Consider the following 24,274-nt stretch of genomic DNA (forward strand, 5'->3'; position numbering starts at 1 on the left):
CACAGCACGACAGACAGACGAGTGGCGGTTGTGTGGTCGCTGTTAAACACGAATCTCCTTGCACTATGGCCCTTAAGTCCGTCTCAAAGGTGGGATTTCCATCCTCGGATGTCACGTCAGTCAAGAGGCAGAAGCGCAGCAGGGGCAACAGGATTGTAATGAGACGCTTTGGGCTGCGCTTGTGGGTCTCTAAGTTGGTTGACCCCCGCCTCAAAGCCACTAATTAGGCTAATGGAAAGCATGTGAACAGGCAATGAGGAAGAAATGTTAGCGTTCAGATCTTTAGATAATAATAATAATTAGTAGGTTATCATACTATTGAATACTTAAAGACAATGAGAATTGCTCTAAAGCAGAAGCGCATGGTGCTGTAGTAACCTGGACCCAGTCAGCAGTACCTTCTCTGAGGAAGTGATAGCTGAGCTGAGTTCTAACAAGTGAATAGGCACCCACTGGGTGGGGCAGAATGTTCAGTAAAAGAGGGTTGCTGTTGTTAAGCGCCATCGAGTTGGTTCCCACTCATAGCAACCCTGTATAGGGTTTCCAAGGCTGTACTTGGTTGGTACACTGGAGGGTCAGCAAAAAACAGGAAGACCCCCCCCCCCAACGAGATGGATTGGCACAGTTGTAGCAGCAATGGGCTCAAGCATAGCAATGAATGTGAGGTTGGCACAAGACTGGGCAGCATTTCATTCAGTTGTGCATAAGGTTGCTGTGAGTCGGTACCAACTCAATGGCACCTAGAAACAGCAACATCTTTGCAGAAGCAGAAAGTCTCACATGGCAAACAGAGATGTACAGGGAAGAATAACAGCGCCAGCTTGGCACCAGATCATGCGGGCCCACAGTGAAGAGATTGATTTGGGGGACCATCTCCTGAATGCTATAGGAAGCCATAGAAAAGTTTTAAGCAAGGGTAACATGACACCTGTATGTCCTGGGGACATCTTTAATTCAGTATGTACCAAGTCCAATTTAATTGTCCCTCTTCCTTATTTCCCAACTTCTAGAAATTGTACTGCCATTCTTCTAGTTAGTCAATGTAAAACTGCCTTCTCTCACCCATCAACCTTGATCCAGTTAGTTATCAGCTTATTCCTAAATTTCTCTAATTTTATTTCCTTGGTATCACATTGTATACTATTACCACTTTTCCAGTTTAAACTGTCTACTTCTTGCTTGGGCTATTATAATAACCTTCTGATTAATCCCACCTCTCCTCCTACCCATGTCACTGTCCCCCAAACAAACAGGATAATTTCCTATCCATCCTTCAAGGCTCAGTTGATCCCCCTTCCCCTCTCCCAGTAGTGTGGTTCTACCTTTCCTAAGATATAGCACTTTTGTCTGACTCTTTTTTGAATTCTGATATTAAGCAGTTTGAGTGTTTTTACTCTTCTTCTGCCTTCTGTTCTCTATAATGAGTTATTAGTGTCTTGTACAGAGTCCTATTCAATAAGCCTTGAGTAGAATAGCCAAAATGAACTGTGTTCCACTTTACTTAGGACAGGCATTCCCCAGCTGACTAAGCTAAAAAGTAGCAGATCGACTTTGCATTGTGCCATGTCATGACCTCACACCAGTGCTGTTCCTTGGTGCTACAGAGGATGGGCAGGCATTAAGTTATGTTTTAAGCTATAAAAGGATACAGACCTTTCTTGAACAGTTCTGAAAATCAAAGCAGAAAATATGTGTACAATGTTAGTGAAGTCTTAGAAGTATAAGAAGTACTGTAGTGATGGCCAGTGGTCTTTGGCAAGCAGACCCACCAAGAGGCATTGCTGCTAATTAGAGGGGACAAAGGTGTATGTGTGACCTTGACCACAAGAATAGGGTGGCAGAGCTTTCTGACTTTGTAAGATTATCACCAGATGGGATGTGTACAGCACTTATTGGAGGAGCTTTCCTTCAATGGCATTGTCTGAAATGCCCTGCCCCAGGCTTCCTTTTCACCTTATATCTTCTTGTGGGACAGAGGACACACTTGGGCTCTGAAGTCTCCAGCAGTCTCAAAGTAGCAGAGGCCTGGGACCACTGACCAAATTGGCTTTAAGACAGGAAAAAAGACAGAAATACCATTTTACATTTGTAGAGTGCCTGTTACTCTAATGATGACAGCTCTATGACGCGGGCTAGGCAGATATCTCTCATTTTACAATTAGGGAAATCAAAGTTGCAGAGCCATCAGTACTAAAGCCAAAGTCTTCTGCCTCCTTACCAAGTACTCCTCTCCACTCTACTGTGCTACTGACTTCCAGAAGAGGGCGAGACTATTTAATATTTACCACTTGGATTGAGCTAGGGTTGAAACTGATTGGCCCAACATGCACAGCCATAAACTGAGAATCTGTAGCCTTCTGCTTTGCCCACAGAACCATGGGAGTGTTGATGTCCAAGCGACAGACAGTGGAGCAAGTGCAGAAGGTGAGCCTGGCTGTGTCTGCCTTCAAGGATGGGCTGCGGGACAGGCCTTCCCTCCGACGCACAGGTGAGCCACCAGGGTCCCGTCGTGGCACTGTAGAGGGCTCTGTCCAGGAGGTACAGGAGGAGAAAGAAGAAGAGGCAGACACCTCAGTGCTCCAGGAAGAGAGCAAAGTCAACCGTGCAGCTTGGGAACGACTCCGAGATGGGCGTGGAGTAGAACCTGAGGAGTTTGACAGGACCAATCGTTTCACACCCCCTGCCTTCATACGTCCCACCCGGAAGCTGGATGATGACAAGCCTCCAGATATCTGCCTGGATCCCAAAGAGCCTGTGAGTGCCCAGTGAGAGCAGGCTCCTCAAGTCTTAGACCTTTTGAGGGTCAGGGAGCAGGACAGGGAGGGCTGGGATGGTGGAGATGAGACCAGAATTACTGAGCTGAATCCAAAACAGTCTACATTCCTACCTCAAGAATCATGTTAGTTACACCCTAGCTTAGTCTTAGTGAAAGGCTTGTGGTAATGGGTGATAGGAAATGACAACATGGCAGATCTTCTGCCAACCCTCCCACCCAGGGGTTCTCAACCATGATTAGTTCCACCCCACGTTGAGGCATTTAAGAATTTGGAAGGAGGCAAACGTTTGGGAGGTCACAATGACTGGGGCTTGCTACTAGTGCTCTTTGCCACTAAAACTAGGGATACTAAATATCATGCGTTTAGTTTGAGATAATCTTTCACAACAAAATTTTTTTTTCCCCAAGGTACCGGTAGCATCTATGTTCAGAAATATGGTCACAAAAACCTGAGCAGCTGGTAGACCCTCCTGGTTCGAGAGAGAAAGCTCTATTGCTTTACCGCTGCCTTCCATTGGAGCTGTTCCTTTCAGTAGCTCCAGGGATTCTCAGCCACATGCGGGAAGCTCTGTGCTTGGTAGCCATAGGAACTTGCGGCTTGCCCTTACGTGTCCCCATTCACCCTGTCGTATTTCCCCAGGTTGTCAACGATGAGATGTGTGATGTCTGTGAGGTCTGGACAGCTGAGAGCCTCTTCCCGTGCAGAATCTGTACCAGAGTTTTCCATGATGGCTGCCTGCGCCGCATGGGCTACATCCAGGGAGACAGTGCCGCGGAGGTGACTGAGATGGCCCACACAGAAACAGGCTGGAGCTGCCACTACTGTGTGAGCAGGAACTTCGGGGACAGTGGGCTGCTGCACTGCAGGGCACATGGCTTTTTTTCTTTTTTGGCGACCCAGCATTTGTTTCTAGATAATGACCTGGAGAGTTTTCTTGATAGTAGATAAAAAGATCCTAGAGCCAGGTGAGGGCTCCTAACCCTCAGTAATATTGACATTTGGGGCTGGTTGCTTCTTTGTTGTAAGTCTGTGTTCATTGCAGATTGTACAGCAGCAGCCCTCACTTCTACCCTCTAGATACAAGTACCATCCCATCCCAGTTGTGAGAATCAAAAATGTCTCCAAACATTGCCAAATGTGCCTTAGGGGAGACAGAATCACCTCCAGTTGAAAACCACTGAGCTAGAGATTTAATGGATAGGATGATACCTAGTTACACAAAAATAATTTTGCTTGGAGCAGTGCATTTTCTAATAGTCTAGTTGTCAGTAGGAGTCCTGGTGTGGCGCTGTTGGTTAATGCACCAGACTGCAAAGCTGTTTGAACTGCAAGGTCGGTGGTTCAAGCTCACCAGCTGCTCCTCGGAAACCCTACACAGGGTCTCTATGGGTCAGGATCAACTCAACGGCACTTAACAACAGTTGTACGTAAGAACATGATACCTCTGTAGGATAAGCACAGGACTGAGATCCACAATGTCAGTGGTTCGAGCCCACCAGCTGAGAAAAATGAGGCATTCTGCTTTGTACAGACGGTTGCTCTGAGTTGGAACTGACTCAACGGCTCTTAACAACAACATAGTTGTTATTCATTGTATTCATCTGAAAAACTAACCTGAAATACTAATCAGCTTGCTTCCAATAAGGATAGATAATATCACAAGAAAATTTCTTACTCCTGATGTACTGTGGACATGCTATCAGATCGTTACTTGACCTACCACTTGAATCTTTTTTTTTTCCCATATCTGAAATGGTCTTTGTGTGAATTAAATTGCAAAGTTCTATTGATTCACAGCTTTGCAAATTATATAGAAATGCCTTCCAATTTTTAATGAAGGACAGTCTAAGGTTTCCACTGAAAGTCAGATTCATATCCATTTCTCACCACACCTGAATAGAGTTCACAGTTTTGCCTTATTGATTTTTTGCCCTAAAGATACCTTCATTGTTTACTTATTTCAGAGTAAGGCGAATCTGGTGATCTGCCTCTTTGTATTGCCTAGAAAAGGGCAAGGTTGTGCCATTTTCTAACAAATAATTCTTTCTTCATGACTTTGCCACAAATTGAAGTATACATTTGTTATTTCCAGGCACTTAAACACTAGATGATGCCATAGGAGACTTACTTTACAAACAGTCTCCTCCAATACTAGTTACTACCCTTCCAAATGCCAGTTGTTTTGCTCAGAATAACTCTGCTTTGAGGTATTGTGATGTGGGACCGGGTTGAAGCTGAAGGTGTCTCCTTCCTAAACTCCTAGGATATACTGTTCCTTTCCCAGCTTTCTGTCATTACTACCTACAATCATTACTGTTACTTGCTGTCAAGTTGGTTCCAGCTCATAGTGACCCTGTATACAGTGGACTGAAACTTTACAATCCTGCACCGTCCTCACAGTCAGTCATTGCTATGGTTAAGCCCATTGTTGCAGATGCTATTTCAGCCCAGCTCATTAAGAGTCTTCTGCTCTTTTTTTTTTTTGCGATCTTCTACTTTACCAAGCATGGTGTTCTTCTCTAGGGACTGATGCCTCCTTCTGTTTTTGTTAGTCAGGTCCACCACATAGCAACCTTTTATAGGTTTTCTGAGTAGCTGATGGGCTTGAACCACTGACTGATCAGCAGCCCAATGCTGATGCTACAGTGTGACACTAGGATTCTGGTCCCTCCTGATTAACACGTCCAAAGAACATGAGACTAAGTCGAGCCATCCGTACTTCCAAAGATCACTCTGACTATACTTATTCCGAGACAGATATGTTAATTCTCCTGGCAGTTCTTCACTAAGACTATTATAATTCAATGCATCAATTCTTCTGTCTTCCTTATTCATTATCCATTTTTCACATGCACGTGAGGTAATTGAAAATACCATGGCTTTGGTCAGGTGCATCTTAGTCCTCAAAGTGACATCTTTACTTTTCAACACTTTAAAGCGGTCTTTTGCAGCAGATTTTCCCAGTGCAATATGTTGTTTGATTTATATACTGCTGCTTCAATGAACATTGATTGTTTATCCAAGTATAATGAAATCCTTGACAACTTCAGTCTCTTCTCCATATAGCATGAAGTTGCTTATTTGTTCAGTGGTGAAGATTTTTGTTTTCTTTATGTTGAGGTGTGATCCATACTGAGTGCTTTATTCTTTAATCTTTATTAGTGTTTCAAGTCCTCTTCACTATCAGCAAGCAATGTTGTGCCATCTATGTATCACATCTTGTTAATGAATCTCCAGTCTTGATACCATGTACTTCTTAATATAGCCCAGTTTCTCTGATTATTTGTTCAGCATATACAGATTGAGTAAGTATGGCGGAAGAATACAAACTGGACACACACCTTCCCTGATTTAAAACCACACAGTAACTCCTAGTTCTGTTTGAACAACTGCCTCTTGGTCTATGTACAAGTTCTGCATGAGCGCAATTAAGTGTTCTGGAATTCCCATTCTTTGTAAAGTTATCCATAATTTATTATGATCCACAGATTAAAACACCTTTGCATAGTCAAGAAAACAGAGATAAACATCTTTCCGGCATTTTCTGCTTTCAGCCAAGATCCATCTGATACCAGCCATGCTATCCCTTGTTCCACATCCTCTTCTGAATCTGGCTTCAATTTCTAACAGTTACCTGTTCATGTACTGCTGCAAATTTTTTGCTTGGATGTGATACTAATGTTATCGTTCAATAATTTCCACATTCTGTTTGATAATCGTCCTTTGGGAATGGGCACAAATAATAGATTTCTTCCATTTAGCTGGCCAGGTAGCTGTCTTCTAAATCTCTTGACATAGGCAAGTGAGCACTTCCAACATTGTATCAGTTTGATAGAACATCTCGGTTGGTATTTCACTAATTTCTGGAGCTGGATTTTCACTGATGCTTTCAATGCAGCTTAAACTTCTTCCTTTAGTACCATTGGCTCTTGATCTTATGCTGTCTCCAGAAATGACTGATCATCTACTAATACTTTTTAGTAAAATAATTCTATTCCTTCTATCTTTTGATCTTCCTGTGTCATTCTTTGGACATATTGTCAGGAGGGAACAGTCGCTGGAGAAGGATGTCATGCTGGGTAAGATGGAGGGTCAGAGAAGAAGAGGAAGATCCCCTACGAGATGGATCAGCCAGGTGGCATCATTGATGGACTCAAGTGTGGCAGCGGTAATAAGGTTGACCCAGGATCAGACATTGTTTCGTTCTGCTGTGCATGGGATTGCTATGAGTCGGTTCCAACTTGATGGCACCTGACAACAACAACAATGTCATTCAATATTTTATTCATTTTGTTCTTGTTATTAAGTGTCATTGAGTTGATTCCAACACATAGTAACCCTGTATAGGGTTTCTGAGGAGCAGCTGGTGAACTTGAACCACCGACCTTCAATATTACAAGTCCTGGCTTGAATTTTTCTTCAGTTCTTTCAGCTGGAAAAATATTGAGCATTGTCTTCTCTTGTGGTGTTGTAACTCCAGGTCTTTGCACATGTCATTGTATTGCTTTATTTTGCTTCCTCAAACAGCCCTTTGAAATTTTCTCTTCAGCTCTTCTAGTTCATCAGTTCTTCCATTCACTTTAGCTATTCTACATACAAGAGTAAGTTTCAGAGTCTTCTGACAGCCACTTTGGACTTTACCTTCTTTCCTGTCTTTTTCATCTCCTTTTGCTTTCTTCATGTATGATGTCCTTGATATCACCCCACAGCTCCTCTGGTCTTCAGTCATTAGAGTTCAATGCATCAAATCTATTCATGATATAATGTCTGAATCCAGGTGAGATAGACTTAACAACAGCAACAAGAATACTCAAGGTCATACTGTGACTCTCATGGACTTGTTTTCATTTTCTTCAGCTTCAACTTGAACTTGCATCTAAGCAGTCTGTTCTGCGTCAACCCCTTGTCTTCCTTTTACTAATGATATTGAGCTTTTCCATCATTTCTTTCCACAGATGTAGTTGATCTGATACATGTGTATTCCATCCAGTGAGGTCCATGTGTATAGATACAGTTTATGTTATTGAAAAAAGGTATTTGGAGTGATATGTTGTTGTCTTGCAAAATTCTGCTACTCAGTATCCAGTGTCATTTCTATCACCAGGGACATTTTTTCCCAACTACAGATCCTTCTTCTTTGCTTCCATCATTCGCATTCCAAGCACCAGTAATTACCAATGCATCTTGACTACATGTTTGCTCCATATCAGATTGCAGAAGTTAGTAAAATTCTTTGATTTCTTCATTGTTGTCATTAGTTGTCTGTACATAAATTTGAATAATAGTCATATTAGCTAGTCTTCCTTGTTGTTAGATGTCATCGAGTCAGTTGGGATACTTAGCAACCTTATACACAACAGAATGAAACACTGCCCCGTCCGGCGCCATCCTCACCTTTGTTGTTACGTTTGAGCCTATTGTTGTTGCAATCAATCCAGCTTGTCAGGGGTCTTCCTCTTCTTCATTAGCCTTCCTTTTTTTTCCAAGCATGATTTCCTGCTCCAGGGACCGAATCTTCCTGAAAATGTGTCCAAAGTACAAGAGACACCATCCTCACTTCCAAGGAGCACTCTGGCTGCACTTCTTCCAACACAGATTTGTTTGTACTTCTGTCAGTCCGTGGTACTTTCATATTCTTCACCAACACCATAATTCAAATACACTGATTCTTCTACAGTCTTCCTTATTCATTGCCCACCTTTCACATACATATGAGGAGACTAAAATTACCATAACTTGGGTCAGGCATACCTTACTCCTCAAAGTGACGTGTTCACTCGTGACTAATTTAAAGAGGTCTTTTGCAGCAGATTTGCCTGATGCAACACATCATTTGATTTCTTGACTGCTGCTTCTGTGAGTATTGATTGTGGATCCAAGCAAAAGGATGTCTTTGACTTCAATCTTTTCTCCATTTTTATGGGTCCAGTTGTAAGGCTTTTTATTTTCTTTACACTGAGGTGCAATCCATAATGAGGGCTGTATTATATGATCTTCATCAGTAAATATTTCAGATCCTCTTTGCTTCTAGCAAGTAAGGTGCCATCTGTGTATTGCAGGTTGTTGATGAGTCTTCCTCTAGTCCTGGTGCCAGATTATCTTCAGAAATCCAACTTCTTGGAGTATTTTCTCAGCATACAGATTGAATGTTGTTCTTTTTAAGTGCCATTGAGTCAGTTCTGACTCATAGTGAGGCTGTATAGGGTTTACAAAGAGTGGCTGTGGGTTTGAACCACTGGCCTTGCGGTTAGCAGTCCATTGCTTATCCTACAACACCATGCAAGTATGGTGAAAAGATACAACCCTGATGCACACCTTTCCTGATTTTAAACCACTCAGTATGTCCTTGTTCTGTCCAAACAACTGCCTCTTGGTCATCCCACAATTCCTTTGGTCTTCATTCATTAGCGAGTAATGCATCAGATATGTTCTTGAGACGGTCTCTAAATTCAGGTGGGGTATAGTCAAGGTCTCTGGTACCATAGTGGTTACAAATCGGGCTGTGAACTGCAAGGTCAGCAGTTCGAAACTACCAGCTGTTCTGCAGGAGAAAGATGAGGCTTTCTGCTCCCGAAAAGATTTACAGCCTCGGGAACCCTGTACAGGGTCGCTATGAGTCGGAACTGACTTCACGGCACATAACAACAACAACAAACTTTTAGTACGCAGCTCTTCCCCAGTTGTATTTTGAGTGCCTTCCAAACTAAGGGGTTCATCTTCCAGCACTATATCAGACAGTGTTCTAATGCTGTTCCTAAGGTTTCCATTGGCCAGTGTTTTTAGAACTAGCTCATCAGTCATCCTTTCCTAGTGTGTCAGTCAGGATGCTCTGCTGGCAGCTGTGACCCTGCTGGTATTTGAAATGTGGTGGCAGAGCTTCCAACATCACAGCAGCACTGACGTCATCACAGCACAACAGACTGAAAGACAAGTGTGGTCATCATTACTACCACTCTGTTATTGTTGCTAGGTGTGTCAACTTAATTTTTAACTTGTATCTCATGCCTGTCCCATGGGATTGTCGCATTTAGCAACAGCAACAGCAAATCTTTACAGAAGCAGATAGCCAGATCTTTCACCCTACACCAAACTTTTCCCAAAGACTCCGTCCAAGCTTCTCTCCATTCCTTTGTTTTCTTCCCTGCCAGCCTTGCTGGAAGGACCTCCTCACTTCTCTGTGGTTCCTCAGAGTAGAATTTCCCTTCTGCATCCATTGTTCTGCAGAACTCTTCTAAGGTCACCACTGACCTCCGAATTGGCAAGTACAGTGACTTTTCTCAGACATCTTCTTACTTGACCTCTTTGAAGTAATGGCCCCCACCTTTTTTTTTTTTAATGGTTCAAGAATTTTCTTATGAGAATTATTACACAAAATATGTAAACTTGAGAAAAGAAAAAAATAAAATCCCATCAGACTTGAATAACCACTGTTTAGCATTGCCCTTTACATTGTGAAGCTCTCTTCTTGGCTTCTAGTACGCTCTTCTCTACTAATTGTCCTCCTGTCTTCTCTGACCATTCTTTCTTCATTTCCTCTGTCAGTTTCTTATCCTAACTTCTGGTGATTTCCAGGATTCTGCTATTAACCCTCTTCTCACTGCACACTCTGCCTAGGTGACTGTATCCAACTCATTGGCTACAGCCACCCTCTAAACACTGATGGTTTTCTGTATATGGTGATCTAAACTTCTTCTGTCTCTAGGACATGTCTATCTTCATGTCTCATAGGTACCTCATACTCAGTGTGCCCCAAAATGAACTTATATTTCTCCCCAAACCTGTCTTCCGTAATTCCTTATCTTTGTGACTAATATTATTCCTCCAGTTACCAATGTCAACCCATTTCTCTCCCTCATGCTCACATCTAGTAAGTCAGCAGATCTATTGATTCTAGCTTTTAATCTCTCACTCGCGTCTCTCTCCTCTTCCCCATTCTCATATCTTAGTTGAACCATTCATTGTTTCTTGCCCATGTTACTGCAGTATCACCTAACTGCTGCCCATGCGTTCAGACACTGCTGCTTTAATCCATTCTAATCCACACAGTATGCAAAGACCTTCTCATGTCACTCTCCACTTTAAAACTTTTCTGTGACTCCTTTTGCCCTCAAGATACAATACCACTGTGCAGTCAATAAAGAGCACTTAAGGGCCTTCATGGGAGTGTGGTGGTTCCATACGATAAGCACTGGGCTGTGAACCACAAGGTCCGCTCTTTGAGCCCACCAGCCACTCTGCAGGGGAAAAAGAAGGCTTTCTGCTCCTGCAAAGATCTGAAGCCCTGGAAATCCTATACCAGGGCACTATGAGTCAGAACAGACTAAATGATACTTAACAATAACAACAGCAAAGACCATCATAATCAGATTTCTGCCTAGCTCGTCTCCTTCATGGTCTATCACCACACACATCTCCTACAGCTACCCACACAACTGTACTCCAGTCACTCGAAGCAGCTCACAATGTTGTTAACACCATTTGGATGCCCAGAATATACTAGGTGTTCAATAAGTGTATATTGAAAGAATAGTTTGAATTGTTTATGAAGTCCACGAGTGACTTCTTATGAAATATGCTTCTGTTCTTTGCTGGTGTTTTTAGGGAAAAAAATGAACCTTCTACCAGATACCTATTTGAATGATTTAAAGACTATAGTAATGTCAACAAAATAACGTGTCAGGGATCATTTGGAATTAAATTTCTACAGCATCACACACAAAACAAACAAACCCCTGATTTGGATTTTAGGAACTCTGTTACAATAGCCTCTTTCTCAAAACCCATTCAGGAGTTATTTAAAGTGATAAAATCCACTAGAAGCAGAGCTAAAATTAAACTACAGGGGGAAAAAAAGCCAGCTGAAAAACTTTTTGAGCACAGTCTAATACAAGACCCAAATACATAAAACGGTGGTGGTGGTGTGCCGTGGAGTTGGTTCCATCTCATAATGACCTTGCATAGGGTTTCTGAGGCTATAAATCTTTGTGGGAACAGAAAGCCTCATCTTTCTCCTGTGGAACAGCTGGTAGTTTCGAACTGCTAACCTTGAGATTAGCAGCCTGACTCATAACCACAGACTCCACACACTCCTTAGCCCCCTTCTTCCTTGCAGCAATTTCCTAAGACGCTTCCAAGGTATACCTAGGTTCGCTCAAAGAATAATTTAAAGGAGTCTTGGTGTGGCACTGTGGGCTAATGTGCTGGGCTGCAAATCAGTTTGAACTGCAATGTCGGCAGTTCCAGCTCACCAGCCACTCCTTGGAAACCCTATACAGGGTCGCTATGGGTCGGAGCCAACTCGACAGCACTTAACAACAAAAACAACAATTTTATAAAAGGGACAGAACATCAATGGCAGGTTCTGCCACAGAGTTGGGAAACTGAGCAAGTCCTTTACCCTTTCTGGGTCCTCTGTCTGCTTGACTGTGAAGGAGAGGCTGAGGTTTGATGAATTGCCTTCCAGTTGACATGCTATTTCTATCACTCCTGACTCTTAACCCTTCTCTTTCACTGGCTGTGTGACCACTGACTTAGCTCTTCCTTCTCCTCAGGACAACCTCAACTTGCTGCTTACCGAGGAGGAAATGTACAGCCTCATGGAGACCTTCCAGCAGTGTAAAGTCATCCCTGGTGAGGCTGGAGGCTGCTGCCAGGATGGGAGGGAGGCTGGGCAGATTTCTCCTTCACACTTTCTAGGATGAGTCATGAAAGGCGTATTCTGGAGTTGGGTGGGCAGGGGGTAAATGGTCCCTGTTCCCAAGTTGCTGGCCAACAGAGGCACCACCCTCAGCCACAGCCTGAGTTGCCCTGGCTATGGGAGACAAAGCCTGAACAAGAGCTGTGGACATGGGGACACTGGAGGGGACCCTGGAGGTGAGTGGAGATACCCCAGAGGTTGAGGAAAGGGTGGGTATGGCCAGCATGGGGTGCCTCCCCACAGATTGCTCCCTGACGCTGGAGGACTTTCTGCGCTACCGCCACCAAGCAGCAAAGCGGGGGGACAGTGACAGGGTCCTGAGTGAAGAACAGGAGGAACAGGCAGCCCGCCAGTTTGCAGCCCTGGACCCTGAACATCGAGGCCACATAGAGTGGCCTGATTTCTTGTCCCATGAGTCTCTCCTACTTCTGCAGCATTTGCGTCCTCAGGTGAGGGCCTCTCTTTCAACCTATTTGGGAGTTATTTAAAGTTATTTACAACCCACTAGACGTAGAACTAGAATTAAACTTTTTTCTAATGAAAAGCTCTTTGAGCACAGTCTAACACAGAAGCCAAATACATAAAACAGATAAAAATGGAACTGTATACACCATGGGATGGATGAAATGACCATAAGGTGGATATTGGGTGGCAGAGCCCTGGGAAGCATGCCAGGTAGGCTGGGGATACTGATTGAGCGTGGGCCATTACCAAGGCTCAGGTTCCATCCTGTGACAGGTGAGCCAGTATCCAGGCCTAGCTCTTTGGGGTTGGAAAAGTCCCTTTGTGAAGCCCCTGCTATAGATGAGGAGGTCTCTACTGGCTGAGGAAGATTGAATCGCATGGGACCCCACTGTGAACACAGGTGCTACTAGAAAGGCTCTGGGCAACTTCAAAAGGAGGCTCTATTTACAGTAGCAAAGGTGGTAATGGAGGTAGCATCCTCTCTGGCTTGACAGTTACCAAACTACTTTTACCTGCAAGATCCTAACTTGCGTTTCTTCCCCAGAACTCTCTGTTGAGGCTTCTGACAGTCAAGGAGCGAGAACGAGCCCGAGCCACCTTCTTGGCACGGGGCAGCGGGAACACTGTCAGTGAGGCAGAGTGCCGCCGTGCCCGGAACTCTTGGTTTTGCAAACACCTCTCAGAGGCTCCTTCCTGCAGCGTCAGGTCTGTGCCCTACCAATCCCTGCCCCCGCTCATCCTAGTCTCCCCCTTCTCCCATGCCAAATGACACATGGAGTAAGAAGGACTTTCCCTCTCCTGCCAGTAGCGAGGAGAGGCTCCTCCTGCACAGTAGACAGAGGATGGTCATTTCTATTGGCCTGTCATTCCCATGCTGGAAAAGTTTTGTCATGTACCTCCAAATCCATGGGTCCACCAGAGTTCAGGAGGAGCCAGGCCTTCCACTATCCCACTCTTAACTACATGTCCCTGTGCCCAGCAGCATTAGCCATGTGGGTCCTATCGCAGACAGCAGCCCGGCCAGCAGCAGCAGCAGTAAGAGCCAGGACAAGACTCTGCCACCCACAGAGCAGGAGTCCAGGTGAGTGGGACCTCTTCACCTCGCTGTCTGCACCCATGCCTTCTGAAACACAAAAGTATGAGGGAGTCTGACTCAATGCCAGCCTACAACAGCAAGCGATCACCCAGAAACCTGGTTCCAAGAGGGCACATCTTTAGGGCTGTAGGCTTGATAACAAGTCATAACCACCTCAGACATGAGCCAAGGCTTCCCTGAGTTCTGCCCAACCCGAGCCATCATGCAGCCTTTGGACTCTGCCCCCCAAACCTCTTTTTTTTTGCTTCCACTCCAGATTTGTGGACTGGCCCACCTTCCTGCGAGAGAATGTCATCTACATCTTGGCTGCTCGCCCCAACAGTGCAGCCATTCATCTGAAACCCCCAGGATAGCCTAGAGCTGAGAAGCTCAATTCCAGGACAGTGGCATTCTCTTCTTCCTTTCCTTTCTCCCCTTCCCCCACCAGCCCCTGTCACTGAGACTCATGGGGATGGGGCACTGCCAGCGTCTTAATTTCTCACTAAGCTTTATGGCACCGACATCACCAGTCCTGTCACCGAGAGGCAGTAAAAGCATTGCCACAGGCCTTGAGGGATCGATGCCCCTGCCCTCCCATTTCAGAGCTGGCATCACAGACTGGACCTGCCACCACACAGTACATGCATTCACATGTGCACACACACATACCTAACTGTCCATGTCTTCAGAGACCTGGCTTTTTTTGGTTGGAAAAAGACCAAAGTCCCTTTGTGAGACCACTGGTGTAGATGAGGGGGCTCTACTCACCCCTTTTCTTGGCCAGTTCTGATTTCTAATAGATAAGTCTCAGCAAAGTGATTCTTAATACGGAGGCATATCAGACTCTGATGTGCCTCTGAAGATGTCCTCATTACCCCATGGAAAATCCCCTTTGAGGTAAGGCACTCTTCCTAATGGGTGGTCACGATATCCCTCAGGTGTGTTGGGATAAGGATCTCATTGAAAACCACCACAGAAGTTCATCCTACTATTTACTTAAGTTACAATTCCTGGTGACACAGAAGACAAATAGACTGATTAGAGCAGAGGGAGGCATCCCCTCCCAGGGACCTAGAATTCTAGGAACCGTTCAGCCAGGCCAGGCAACTGCAAAAGTCTTTAGCAAAATAATCAAAAGCCAGACTGAGCACTCTTGGCTCCTATTTTTCTGATGGTAGCTCATGATCCAGAGCCCAAGACGATATGAGTGGAGCAGAAGTCATAGTCTTCGGTGTTAGATGCTGTCCCATCTAAAAGATCCAAGCCTGAGCTCCAATGCAACAAGATCTAGGTGGACGAAAAGCAGACCCCAGCCTTTCCATCTGCTCCAATTCAACTCAACCTTAGACCTAGAAATGCCATGATGTGGAGAACAGAGCCAGCCTCTTCTGAGGCCCAAGAAGAGCAGCTGCACATATGCCTGAGCAAGGGACTACGTCCACCCATCCTGACAGCGAGAATAGGAGATGGACTCTAAGAAGAGGAACTGCATCAGCTCTCCCAAGCAGAGAAAGGTCCAGCCTCACAGGAGAAAGAGGCTTGCTTTCTCCCCATCACCGAGACATGGCTGAGTTGCCACGCTGCTTCCCACTGCATAGCCTTACCCCACCACCCCCTAAGCTAGGGCCTGGTCTGGCATGAAAGGCTGCCACGAAGGCATCAAGCCTGACCTCCAAGCCCCAGTTCCCCTCCCTATGGTCTCATCAAGTCCTCAACTCAGTGTGTGTTGTGAGTGAACTTGGTTGGCCCTGGGATCCAGGCTCTAGGGATGTACCCAGATCTGGCTGACAACCAAGAACCATTAGAGAGGAGGCTGAGCTGTGTCCTGCAGGAACTAACACATCCCCAGTGCTCAATACAGTTTCTTTTACTAAATTGGGTCCTTACAGAAGGAACACATAGCTCAGTGTGGAGCTGCTCAGAGCAAAGGGGAGCTGCATCCCAGGGTGTGGACACTTCCTGACCTAGAATCCTGGCGGTAAGCTAGGTTTAGATTGTCGGGCTGAAATGAAGCAGACACTCAGAAGACAGAGCTGAGTTCATGTGTATGGCCCTGAACATCCTAAAAGCCATGCAGTTTTGTAAATATTCCTCAACTCTACCCCTAGGGCTGAGTAGTAGAAGGGGCCACTGTTCAATCCAGTACCTCCTCCCCTCTCCCCCTTCCCACCTCCAAAAAAGAAAGCACATGACTCTTGGGCCCAAGGACTGCATCTGAAGCAGCAGCCAGGCCTAGGACTTTGCAATGCGAAAATGAAAGCACATGAAGCCCAAGGACTTTTGCCTACTCTCTGGGAAAATCATCCTGTGTGCTAATGGCCTTGAGTCACTTGATCTCATGGACACGCATTTTGTGTAGAGACAAGCTCTGGCCTTTAAGGGTTGAAAAGCATTTTTCCTTCTGCCACCTCAGCAGCCACAGTGACTTGTCTCCTGATGCTTCATAGATCAAGGATGCCCTCCTCCCTGGAGCTACTGCTGCTAGCTTTCTGGGTGAGAAGTGAAGAGTGTAGACCAAATCAAGCTGGCCTGGCAAAGCAGACCCCAGAGTCCTTCCATAATAGTGTCAAACCCATCTGGGATTACTCCATTCCTGTTGTAGGATAACAAGCTTCCTTGGTAGGGGCCTGCTACAAAGGGCCCAGGGGACACCACCCCCGGCCAAGAATAGTGTTCCAACCCACAAGAGTTACCACTGGGGTTCCACAAAAGTCCTGTGCAGAGAAGCCTCTTTTAGCTCTTTTTCAAAGGGGGGGCTCCATTGCTCCCCTGTCCCAAGGTTGCAGAAGCCCCACCCCAATCCCACTATCCAGAATCCTCCCTCTGTAGTGTCCTAGTCCATGAAGCCCCTGTGCAGTCTGTATGAAAATGCATCCCACTCGCTTTCTTTGTCAGGTGTTCCCATCACTGTGGCTGTCTGAAATTCGGCCAAGTATAAAAATTAGTGGCTGACTCTATAAGGGTATGGGGAAATGTTTCAGTCTTGTCTTCTTGGCTGCCCAAAATGAGATCAGTGTTTTTTCCAAGCATCATCCACTCCACCTCCCAACATATATGCTCCCCTGAAGACCACTTGCCCTAAGCCCATTTTTCACTCGGCAGTCCTCTTCCCATGCTCAGATTTAAGTAAAGGGTTCACTGGATCATAGGGTGGAGCCACGGTGGCAGGGTCAGCCGAGGCAGTAGATGCCATGTCATAAACTCTCCAAGTCGGCTTTATGGCATCCTCTTCTGGAGCCAACCCTCCTTGCCAGCTGCAGGCACTGAGCTTTTGAGCAGTGGACTCCTTAGGTGTCCCAGGCATGGAGTTCCCTCACTCCTTGAGAATGATTCAACTCCTAAGTGCTCTGCTTCTGAGGGCAGCTGCAGCAGAAGCCATGAGCACATGGCCTTTTCCTGCCCTCAGACCCAAGCACCTGGGTCTGGCAGGGCAGACCTTGACTTTTGTAGCCCTGATGCTCCCTCTGGGATGTCACCTCTGACCTTTATAAGTGGCCACATCTAGGGGTTTCCCCATTTCTATCACCAGTAGGGGAAGCATAGAATCAAACTCCAGAAAGAGGAGACTTCGCTGGGAGTGAGCCCAAGGTTGTGCCTAGGCCTCTCAGACATCTGGGAGCACGACCGCAACCACTGCAGGTGTCCAGTATGCCCAGCGGAAGCTGGCAGGGCCCCAGGCCAGCCATGACCAGTCCAGAACTGCGGGCTCGGGATGGAGAACCAGTAGCAGCCTCTCCTGATGTACAAGTGTGCCCCCTTCAAACCTGTGGAGTTAAGAAAGATGTATTCTTGCCACTAAATGGCAGAACAACTTTGATGCTGGAATTCCAGGATATCCTGGCAGCACCATTAACCACAGCTCCTTAGAGCAGAATCAAATAGCTGCTGCTTTTTCCATGCCGTTGACTTTAGATTTGCCCAGGATCTTTGGCTCCTGACTGCAGCCAAAGCAACAGATCTCCTTGAGTTAGTGATGTCAGTGCATCATGCCTGTTCCCAACAGCTTAGCTCTGGACTAAGTAGGATGAGCATCTCCCCTACTGTTGTTTTCCTGCAGCCACTACTATTTACAACCTTGAAAGGGAAAGAAAACAAGTCACGGAATTTCCATCAGCTCCAACTAGTGCTAAGGAAAAGCTGAAGCCTAGGAGAAGGTGTCAGGTCTTGTTTAGGCTAAGAAGCGCAAGTACATTCCAGTTTGTATAGCTCTATGTTGCCATGACCAGATAGAGGATTTTCCATATCTGTGGTGGACAGGCCTTCACACTTAGCCTCTAACCATTAAAATGGCAAGTGGCCATTTGGTAGTCCTGTCACCCAGGCAAAAATAGGATTGTGAGAGGAACTCTGAAAACACTTGAGCAACAGTGGAGACTACAGTGCCCTGTAGTCCCTCATGCCCTACCCACATGCTTTTCTGTGGACAGTAACTTGGCAGTCTGAGGAATGTCCTCAAGTCCTGTCTTCCCATCACACAGCTGCATGCTCCTCCCCATGGCTCAGCCTTCTTGGGCACTGCAGAAGGAGCTTTGCTCCCAGAGGCTGGCCGCAATGGAAGTCATAATAAAGAGATTGTGATGCTATTTCCACTTCCTGTTTTCTGTTGTTTGATAAACTTGCTGAGTTTCTGTGTGGTTTCCTATCCTTGGCCATTTCCTAGGTCTGCGTATAAGACTGGGCAGCAATGAGTTCCAGGAAAAACAATACGCTGTACTTCCCTTTCTAGAGCTTTTCTGGTCCTGACCTTTCCAGGAATCAAGTGATGGATGACGGGGCCCCACCACAGTTAGAGTGGGAAATGGGGCACTGAATACAGCCCGGTTTCTCACAAAACTGAAGAAGAAGTGGAAGCTGCCTGCTATGTATTACTTTCCACCAAACCCCCAACCCAAAGCCAATTTTAGACACTTTGTGGTTCCAGAAAGTAAGGAAAGTTGCTGGGTGCATTCTCTTTTTATCTAGCTATCCCTGGTCTCATCATTTGCTCCCTATTTTTCCAAATTGCCTTAATATGATCTGGTAGGGTTGAAAAACTAAGGTGTGGAAAAGTATTTGGAGGACTATGAAGTCCCCATTCATCCCTTTCACCTGGTAAGTACAAAGACCAACCTGTAGGTAGGAAAGCAGATCCTCTATAGAACTGCCCTGTACTGTTGTTGTTGTTAAGTGCCATCGAGTCGGGTCCGACCCATAGCGACCCTGTACAGGGTTTCCGAGGTTGTTGTTAAATCATTTTTTGAGCACTGACTATGCACTGGAAAGTTGTAAGTACTTTGCATAAATTCCTCTAGTTCATCTTCAAAGCAATGCTATGAGATTTGTATTATAAGTGTGAAAAGTGAGGAACCGAGAACCTGAGTACATTTCTCAAAGTCACAGGTAGGAAGTGAGCGAACCAAGTAGTCTGGCTTCAGAGCCCGTGTTCTGAACCAGCTTATTATGCTGCCTGTCCAAAATTACCTCAAAGGGACCCACCCACCACCATGCGGTCTAGCGGTTACTTTTCTCCATCCCTGGGGATATGCATCCAGGTAACCCGGCCTGTAGCCAGGTCACAGGACTTCTCACAGCCAGCACAGCTCTCCTCCACTCACAGAGCCTCCAGACACTCTCCCTAGAGTTTCCACACTGGGATCCATCAGACTTAAGGGCAGTTTAATGACTGCCCACAAGATTCCTTCTCAGTGAAGCTGAATATTGGAGCAAGAAAAGAGGTCAAAAGACTAGGCCTCTGAGGACCCAGTAGACCTGTAGGACTGTCCCCTCCTACTCCTAGGCTGCCTGGAGCCTGGCACCACACTAACTTTCATCTATCCTCAGCTCCTGGTTTGGCTCTTTATCTCAAAGGGAAGGAGTTGCCTGCTAAATTGCTAACCACCACCACCACAACTCACTGCAAATCAAGTCAATTCCATCTCATAGTGACCTGTATAGGGATTTCAAGGCTGTAAATCTTTATGGAAGCAGAAAGCCTCATATTTCTCTGGCAGACAGGCTGGTAGGTTTGTACTGGTGACCTTGAGGAGAGCAGCCCAGGTGCTTATCCTATGGCAGTACCAAGAGGACTCTCTATCCTGTCTGCCTCTCGGCTAGTAGTTGAGTAGGGACAGAGTTTGATAAGAACAGAGACTTGTACACCGTATATGGCCCTGGTTGAGCAGTAAGGATTCCTGGTCCCATCTGAAGGCTGCAAGTATATGTAAAAAAGTTGCTACTAGGGTTCTAGTTCATACATACACAAAATGTGTTTAAACCTGTTAAAACATGATCGGTGGATGGCTCTAGACAAGTCCTCTCAGTAATACACTTGTCTTGGTCTCATCACGGTGCCTTTAAAGAAAAAACGGGGAGGGGATACTTTTTATGCCATGGAAAAAAATGATTTTGAAGTCAGGTCTAATATCAAATTTTCAACAAAACTCTTCCCAAAAATCTCTGAAGCTTTGCAGCAAGTTTTTGGGAATGCTGCCCCACATAAAGCAATGGTTTTTAGATAGACCAAGTGTTCTAAGGAATTTCAGAAAGACATCAAAGATGAGTCCAAGGCAGAGAGGTCAGCTCAGGTTATGGTGACTGCTTTTCAGTATTCCAAAGGGGCAATACAGAAGGCTTACAAGAAAGAAGCTTTAATAAAACTGAAAGCTGCACTGGTGAGAAAATAGCCAGGAAAGTTGTGCTGAGGAATTTTTTCCACCATGACAATGCACCTGCTCATTCTTCGAGGGCAGCGAGGGCTGTCCTGTGAGAATATCACTGGGAAACCATACCCCATTCACCACACAGCCAGGATCTTGCCCTTACAGACTTCTTTTTGGTACCCTAATTCTAAGAATATTGAAAAGTAACATATTTTGACTCCCTCAAGGAGGCCAAAACTGTCATTTTAAGTGTAATTTGAAGGGCACAGAATTCTTTGAGGAAGGGTTCAAAGGATAGAAACACTGTCTTCAGAAGTGCATAGATCAAGGTGGAGGATATGTCAAGAAACACTGACTTCACATTTTGTATTTTTGTTTAATAAAGATTTCTATGATTTTACAGCAACACGTCTTGACTTACTGTCTTCCACCCTCCCACAGTCCCAGGCATAGCCAGGGGCCTCTGTCCACAGTGCTGAAGTCAGTCAAGCCTGCTGGGGACTTTCAGTTGCTTTGTTTTACCTTTAAGCATCAAATGGAGAGATTTCCGAGCCCAAGGACTGTCGTGAAACTTTAAAGGTTTTGGCCCCATCTTAATATACATATAGATATTCTAAGTATTTGGAGGAGTTTTTTTTTTTCGAAGCTCTCCAGTCAAATGCATATAAGAACCACTTGCCATAGAGTCAATTCCAACTCATGTCAACCCCATGAATACCAAAGAACTATGTTCCACAGAGTTTCCAATGACTGATATTTCAGAAGTAGATTACCAGGCCTTTCTTCTGAGGTACCTCGAGGTGAACTGGAGCTACCCACCTTTCAGTTAGTAGCTGAACACACTAACCATTTTCATCACCCAAGAACTCATATGATAGCAGATACAAATGGGCAAGATATTATTTACAGCTTAGAGAGAAAAGAACTTGTAGTGTTAGTACAGCTGAACACTATGATGTGGCTACCAAAAATTAATTTACATAATCTGGGGCTATGTGAAAAAGTCCGAATCAGTGGAGAGAGGCAGGCTGGTTTGTTTGTACACTCCATGAACTCTAGAAAAGCTGATCAGAGCTAGGTACCACAGACAGAAAACCACACATGGAACATGGTCCTTGTGGCTGGAATTGAACAATGCAAAGAAGGAGTCAATGAAGGCATAAGGGATGTTTATCCTGGGAAGGATTAGACTTGAAGGAAGCAGATGACTGATGTTCAGCAGATGGGGAATATGAAGTTGATACCATCTCAAGGGCAGTATGTTTGGGGAGGCAGATTTCTGCTCAGTAGGATAAAAAGATAACTGGATACCAGGGAAGATAGGTAAGCTGTGTAACCATGTAACAGAAATGCTGGATAGGTGTTAAAAACGTTAGTAGATATGTAGTCCTCTTAAGACCTGCGATGCCAGTAAGCAATTAAGCACCTTCTGGAACATGCTGAACCCTGAGCCTGGCTGAGCTCTGGAGTGAGATCATGATTTAATCAACGAGTTTAAGAGCCCACATGACCCAAAGTTTTTTCATCACTGAGTTGGGAACTTTAATTTCTTTAGTTCAACCTCTTAGGTCAACTGCAGTGTCTCCAGCACTGAGTCCTCACATGAGAAAAAATAATATGCCTGATAGCACCTTCACAGGTCTGCTCTCAAAAGTTTCTGCGTTAGAACCTGATGCTGTACGCCCCCTGCTGGCCATCACTAGCACTGTCCTCTCACCCCAAGACAAAAAATAAAGCTTTGAAGTTTTTATGGTACCTGTCAGTACAGGCTCAGATCTCCGAGAAAGAGGTAAAGTGCAAAAGTCCAGAGAGTTAGATCTCTGGGCAGTGCTCAGTGTATAGGATCAGAATTGAATCTGTGGATGAGTTCAAGTATCTGCTATCAAACTTACAGCTCATTCATGTCTAGAAAAAAGGCTGAGGCTGAATTTAGGAAACTGTCTGGTCCAGGACTACAACCAAGTCACTACCTCAATCTGAGGCCAAAATTGGGACTTAGCATGGGACCAAGGTCTGGATTCAGGTATCAACATAAAGTGGGTGTCCAGGTAAGATACTAAGAGTCTGGCCACAGGAAGGAATCAGTCTGCACCCAGGATAATGGATCAGTGTAGCATTTCCACTCCCTGGTGAAACCATCAGCCACTGAAGAACACAAGCAGGGATAGTGCCCAGGAGCGAGGTATGAGGGACAAAAAGATGGAGTCACTACTTTCTGAGGACCTCATGACTTTAAAGATGGTAATGGACAGGCCAGGGTACCCTTTATCCCCACAAAGTGGATCCCAGTATTTTGATTCCAGCTTCTCATTAAAGCCCCCTACCCTCAACCCTAGTACTGTCATATACGAATCACAATTTGGGGACAAGAGTGGCCCAAGGGCCAGTTCTATGGCTATAGAGAGCTAGCATCTGTGGGGGTAGTCTTCTTTCCCACCAGGATTCTCTGTTTCTACTGGAAACAGGGCCTGGCAGCCTCCCACACCCAGATCTTAGCAACTGTGGGAGCCCCTGGCAACTGCTGCCATGGTGACAAGACAGGGACCTGAGATGAGGCTGGAGGGTGCACTTCCTCTGGAGCTTTCAGGATGTGCAAGATAGGGTGCCGCTCCCCATACACAGTCTGGGAGAGAACATGTGCTCCTGTCTGAACACCTCCTCACTGGCACCCACCCCCACCTTTGCCCACAGGTTCCGGTTCCCTCAGGGTGAGGAAATGAGGGACACCTCGGGTTATGACGTCTCCATGGGAAGGAGGGTGAGCGGGGGTGTTGGGAACTGACATGATCACAGATGCAGGCAGACACAGTAGCAGAGTATCCATAGCCACACACTTCATCCACTCTGTCATAGAGCTGCATGCCTTCACAGTCATTTAAGCACACAGATATGGTGACACACAAGATCACACATATACAACAAATAACACTGACATAGGCACACACAAAAAATGTCCAAGATACACTTTCACTCACAGATCGCATACAGATAAAATAGTATACAAACAACTCACAGTCACGTTCACACACCCAGACAGCTGTGAGCTTACCCAGTAATAGTTAACATTTGTAGGACATTAACTACATACCAAGCTCAGAACTGAGTACATGGGTTCCCTTAATTAACCCTCACAACAACTCCGAGATAGACACAGCTGCTGTCTATTCCCATGTTACTAAGAAGGCAATGAGGCATAGATGTGGCAACTAACCTTGCAAGGTCAACTGTCTAACTCCAGGGCCCACATTCTTACCCTCCCTGGCGCACTGTACACCCTAGGTCCTCACACATACCCTGATCCCCAGGACAATAGGACACGGGACAGCAATGATGAACCAGCCAAACAACAGAGCCCATGTCACCAACACCTGCCTCCACAGACCTGCCTATTCCCTCAAAGGGCCAAGCCTACACTTTAGCATCCGTAGGGGCCAGGTGACTAAACCCTCTGCCTCCCTGTTGGCATAGGCGGGGCTGGAGGAGTCAAAAGAGACAGAACTGGAATAGGAAGAAGTGGAGCCACCCACAGCCCAGGCCTCCACAAGTCTGGAGGTGGGCAAGTGAGAACCCCCCGATTTGAGGGCCAGCAACACTCAGGATCCCTGAGTGTGTCCTTTGGATC

The 24,274-nt window shown here is 45.6% G+C and overlaps 1 protein-coding gene across 1 annotated transcript; it reads left to right on the forward strand.

Moving 5' to 3' along the window:
* Positions 1–2,376: 2,376 nt before the first annotated feature.
* On the forward strand, positions 2,377–14,388 carry KIAA1045 (KIAA1045 ortholog). Its single transcript, XM_006863064.1, has 7 exons — positions 2,377–2,754; positions 3,417–3,602; positions 12,329–12,407; positions 12,718–12,923; positions 13,484–13,644; positions 13,922–14,020; positions 14,292–14,388. The coding sequence occupies exons 1-7, from the start codon at positions 2,377–2,379 to the stop codon at positions 14,386–14,388; spliced, it is 1,206 nt and encodes a 401-aa protein (XP_006863126.1).
* The last annotated feature ends 9,886 nt before the right edge of the window (positions 14,389–24,274 follow it).

The sequence above is a fragment of the Chrysochloris asiatica genome, unplaced genomic scaffold (genome assembly GCF_000296735.1).
Source record: "Chrysochloris asiatica unplaced genomic scaffold, ChrAsi1.0 scaffold00053, whole genome shotgun sequence".
NCBI classification, from domain to species: domain Eukaryota; kingdom Metazoa; phylum Chordata; class Mammalia; order Afrosoricida; family Chrysochloridae; genus Chrysochloris; species Chrysochloris asiatica.

What these genes read in the sequence shown, in the direction of transcription:
- KIAA1045 (XM_006863064.1), top strand. Translation starts at nt 2,377, where the DNA reads ATGGGAGTGTTGATGTCCAAGCGACAGACAGTGGAGCAAGTGCAGAAG. An exon ending in TGCAGCATTTGCGTCCTCAG is followed by an intron (nt 12,924 to 13,483) that starts GTGAGGGCCTCT and finishes TTTCTTCCCCAG; the next exon opens with AACTCTCTGTTGAGGCTTCT. An exon ending in CCCACAGAGCAGGAGTCCAG is followed by an intron (nt 14,021 to 14,291) that starts GTGAGTGGGACC and finishes CTTCCACTCCAG; the next exon opens with ATTTGTGGACTGGCCCACCT.